The sequence below is a fragment of the Apaloderma vittatum genome, unplaced genomic scaffold, assembly GCF_000703405.1.
Source record: "Apaloderma vittatum isolate BGI_N311 unplaced genomic scaffold, ASM70340v1 scaffold22581, whole genome shotgun sequence".
In the NCBI taxonomy this organism is placed as follows: domain Eukaryota; kingdom Metazoa; phylum Chordata; class Aves; order Trogoniformes; family Trogonidae; genus Apaloderma; species Apaloderma vittatum.
This window is the reverse complement of record NW_009698873.1, coordinates 1,632-5,561: the sequence shown is the minus strand read 5'-3', so window position 1 is coordinate 5,561 and position 3,930 is coordinate 1,632. Positions and strand designations below refer to the sequence as shown.

At 54.2% G+C, this 3,930-nt stretch overlaps 1 protein-coding gene across 1 annotated transcript in view; it reads right to left on the bottom strand.

Annotated features, from left to right (window-relative positions):
* The window catches only part of DNAJB5 (DnaJ (Hsp40) homolog, subfamily B, member 5), an 8,023-nt gene that overhangs the window by 3,475 nt on the left and 618 nt on the right, over positions 1-3,930 (bottom strand). The window contains exons 2-3 of the mRNA XM_009878188.1: positions 3,400-3,647; positions 1,023-1,621 (exon numbers count right to left, since the gene is read on the bottom strand). Coding sequence (XP_009876490.1) covers positions 1,023-1,621; positions 3,400-3,610 — 810 coding nt within the window. The 5' untranslated portion in view covers positions 3,611-3,647. The remainder of the gene's footprint in view (positions 1-1,022; positions 1,622-3,399; positions 3,648-3,930) is intronic.

Here is a 3,930-nt window from a genome sequence, read left to right as displayed (position 1 = left end):
AGCAGGACTCAGTTTCACCTGACCCACGTGGCCGCTCCTTGCCCCCAGCACACCCAGTCACAGCCCGGGCTGGGAGGTAGAGCCGTCACAAAGCTCTCCTGACTTGCTGGCATGCCAGTAAGCTCACGCTTTCCTACCTCAGGTCTGGCCCATTGAGCTTATTTCTATTAAGTGCATTTGAGAACATAAATCTGTCTTCGGGGGGAAAAAAAAATTAAAAAAAAATCAGCTCATTAAGAAGACAGACAGCGTCTACAGTCTGAAAGGAATGGCAAATGGCAGCTGCCAAAACCGTCAATGTTAAATGCAGCTGGAACTTATTAAAAGCGAGTTTATACAGCAGCAGCGGCGAACAGCACAGCTTGTACTGGGGTAATCTCCACCTTCTTCTCCCACCTTCACGCAGCTTGCAGGCTCTGATGCACCCAGCCCTGCCATGACCTCCAGGGCTGGCAGCCTGGGTGTGTTGGGTTTTGTCCACTGCCTGAATATTGTGTTTATTCGGTTCTTTATCTAGGAACGCCAGACCCAAAGGAAACAGCTAAAGTGTTGCTCAGGGAAGGTGAGGTAGCACCTTTCTCCATGTAATCCTGCTCTCTGTCTGTGGGGAGAGGCACCCAGAGCTGTCCTGGACAGTAAACAAGGCTCAGCTACAAGAACAAGCAGGAGAAGATTCATGTCAGCCAACTTGGGTTTTCCCTTGTTCCTACGAGCATCTAGGCTCTCTTTCACATGTAAATACCCTGTGCTAAAATAGAAGGACAAAGCATATGGGGAAGGGAGTAAACGGATAAATACCACCTGTATTGGTGCATTCAGCAGGGACCACGGTGCCTGTGTCCTAGGGAGGTCGAGAACCTCCCTAGCATGAGTTGGCCCTTGCAGAGGTCTTTGCTCATGTCTTTTGCAACCTACCTGGTCCTTCCTCACTGGTGCAGGAGAACGACTGTCTCCTGCCTTGGCCCTGTGTGTCACGACCCAGTGCCACCACCCACCCCCAGGGGTTTCCCACCCATACCCACCTCTTTAAGACTGATGTTTGCCAGGTAGACCACGTTTGTCCCGTCCCTCTTGAAGTGCGAGTGAGGCTTGTCCTTGAGGATGAAGACAATGTCAGCAGGGATGTTGTCTGGGGTGGCGTCACCTTCTTTGGGGAATGTGATTTTGGTTCCCTCCTTCCAGCCCCGCTTGATGACAATGTTTAGAATCTTGTCCTCAGTCCGCATGGTCCGGCCATCAGCGTTGAGCCTTCTGCGTGTGATCTTCATCCTCTTGGTGGAGCCGTGGTAGATCTCTTCCAGGGACACCTTGAGCTCGTGGATGATGGGTGGGTCTTGTACCCTCCTCCGTGTGTGCAGCGATTCTTGGTGCCGCCGATGAACCCCGTTAATGCCGTTGAAGCCAAAGCGGCCGAAGGCACTGAAAGGATCGTCATCATCATCGATATCCAGGTCGTCCTGGTCAAAGCCATTGAATATCCGGGATCGGCTGCTAGCAAAGAAGATGTCAAAAGGGTTGGAGCCTCCAAAGAAAGACGCAAAGGTGGCATGGGGGTCTCCATGGAAGGTGTAGTGGAAAGTGTTCCCTGAGCCACCTGAAGAGCCACCTCCCGTTTTGAGACCTAGAAGACAAAGGGGAAGACGAGACATGAGTGCTCTCTGCCAACGGACATGGTGCCGAGACCATATGTTCCATTTGGAAGTGAGATCTGCTGGCTCCGGGCAGTCCTTTCAGCATCTCCTGGGGGTGCGGGTCATCCCCTCCAGGCTAGACACCTGCAAAGGTGTGGGCTCTGAAAGCACCACCTCAAGAGACCTCCAGGTTGGCACATGGCTCCCCACACCAAGACTGTACCGAATAAGCTCGAGGTTTGGATCTGTTGGCAACCGTTCCCATGGGAAACCCCCCCCATCAGGTCCTCTGAGCCTTATGTCACTGCAACTCCCCCAAAGTCCCAAGCAGCCAAGGCACACAACAAGTGCCCCACTTCTTGAGAGGTCACACACACTCTGCAAGTCTATTTTTGACCAGGAGGGATGGGAAGGGTTAAGCCAAGCCCCGCTCAAGGACTATTTTCAGGGCACACCGGTGACAGCGAAGGGCTATTTCTGACAGCCTGTCCCTCGTGCCACCCCCCTGGCAGCCAGAGATAGGAGGGGGAGCAGGTCTCTTCTGATGGATGAAGTAAATATTCCAGGTGGGTCACGCGGGTTTTTGCTTCTCCTTGCCCACCACAGTGTGTGGGACCCAGAAGCCTCTCAAAATGCCGACCCCCCTCCAAGACACGTTGCTCCAAAGAATGGCATCTGATGGTAAACAAAGGGTGTGAGGGGCCACTGAGCACAACAGGGATGCTCTTCCCTCCCCCCGTAAATTGCTCTTATTTCAGGCATGGGGATTTCACCAGATCCCGGGTACAGTCCCTAACAGACTGTACAGCCAGGAGGTTTCACCTTTAATCCCATGACGCCAGAACAAGTGGGGTCCAGTTTCGAGGGCGTCTCTGGGAGGGTGCAAGGAGGGAGAGCCTGGTTTCCCACTTGACACAGCCTCTTCTTGTGTTACAGGGTGGCAAAATCACTGTGCCTGGTGTATCCATCACAGCCCTGACATAACTAATCGGGCAGAGAATTAACCCACCGCTGGTTAATTCTGTCGGTGGCTCACAAGGGGATGCACCTGCCCTGCTGGGGCTGCCTCTTCCACCCAGCAACCTGCTCCTGCCAGACCTCCTGCTCTTTTAAGCACCCAGGCTCTGGGCTGATTAATGCAGATGCTATTCACCGCTCTCCTCGAATGGGGTTGCGCTCTTCCAGCTTCGACTAATAAGGCCGCCTTCGGTGGAGCGGCTCTCCTCCTCCTCCATGCCAACCACCAGACAACAGCAGCCGCTTGGTTTCAAAACAAGGACCTATTACTTAAATTGGGAAAAGCTCTGAATCCTGTAGGTCAGCCTGTCACCGGGGCGGACAGCGGGACCAGTGCCCAAATGCGGGGGGAATGCAGGCAAAAGCAGCACTACTCTGCCAGGGTATTTTAAAAGTCAGTTAAAGGGTTGCTAACGAACTATCACAGGTATGACTCAGGAGCTGAGCTCCTTCCACCTCCATCATCTCAGGCAGCCGCCAGGGTATTGGGGTAGAGGGCAGGGAGAGCCCTGCCCTGCCAGGGAGCAATGCGGTGGGTTGGAAAAGTGGAGCAGCCCAGGGATGAGTGGGACGAGAGGTGATTTCTGGTGCCCACGGTGCCTTTGCTCTCCCCGATTCTGTGGCTACAGCCTTGTTTTGGGGGCAGGCATGACCCACAGTCCCACCTCTGTGTGAAAACGCTCCCTTGCCTGTAAAAACCGATTTGGACCCCGCACCCCTTCCTCTGAGTGGGCAGTACTCGTCCCCTTACCTTCCTCCCCGTACTGGTCATAAATGGCTCGTTTCTTGGGGTCACTCAGGACATCATAAGCCTCCGCGATCTCCTTGAACTTCTCCTCAGCGTTGGGGTCTTTATTCTTATCAGGGTGATACTTCAGGGCCATTTTCCTATAGGCTTTCTTGATTTCATCCTCATTGGCGCCAGTTTGGACGCCCAAAATCTTGTAGTAGTCCTTCCCCATGACGGCGACGCTGCCAGGAGACGAGTATTTATTCCTGAAAGCAGAAAGAGATCTCTCTGTAAGGTGAACACCGCTCTGGGGCAGCCAGGGAGGGGACCGTCACGCACTTATCGCGGAGCCGATGCTCCCCGCGTCCCACTGGCCAGCAGCACCAGAGCCAGCTCCAGTCCACGCTTCCCACCAGAGCTCAGAGCTCTGGTGCCAGGATGTGGCCTGGCTCCGGTTTTACCCCCTTGAACTCGATGGTGGGGACGAAGAGACTCATGTCTGAGGCTGACGGGGAGAGGGAGAAGCCGAGACAGGGCACGGTGTTATTATAA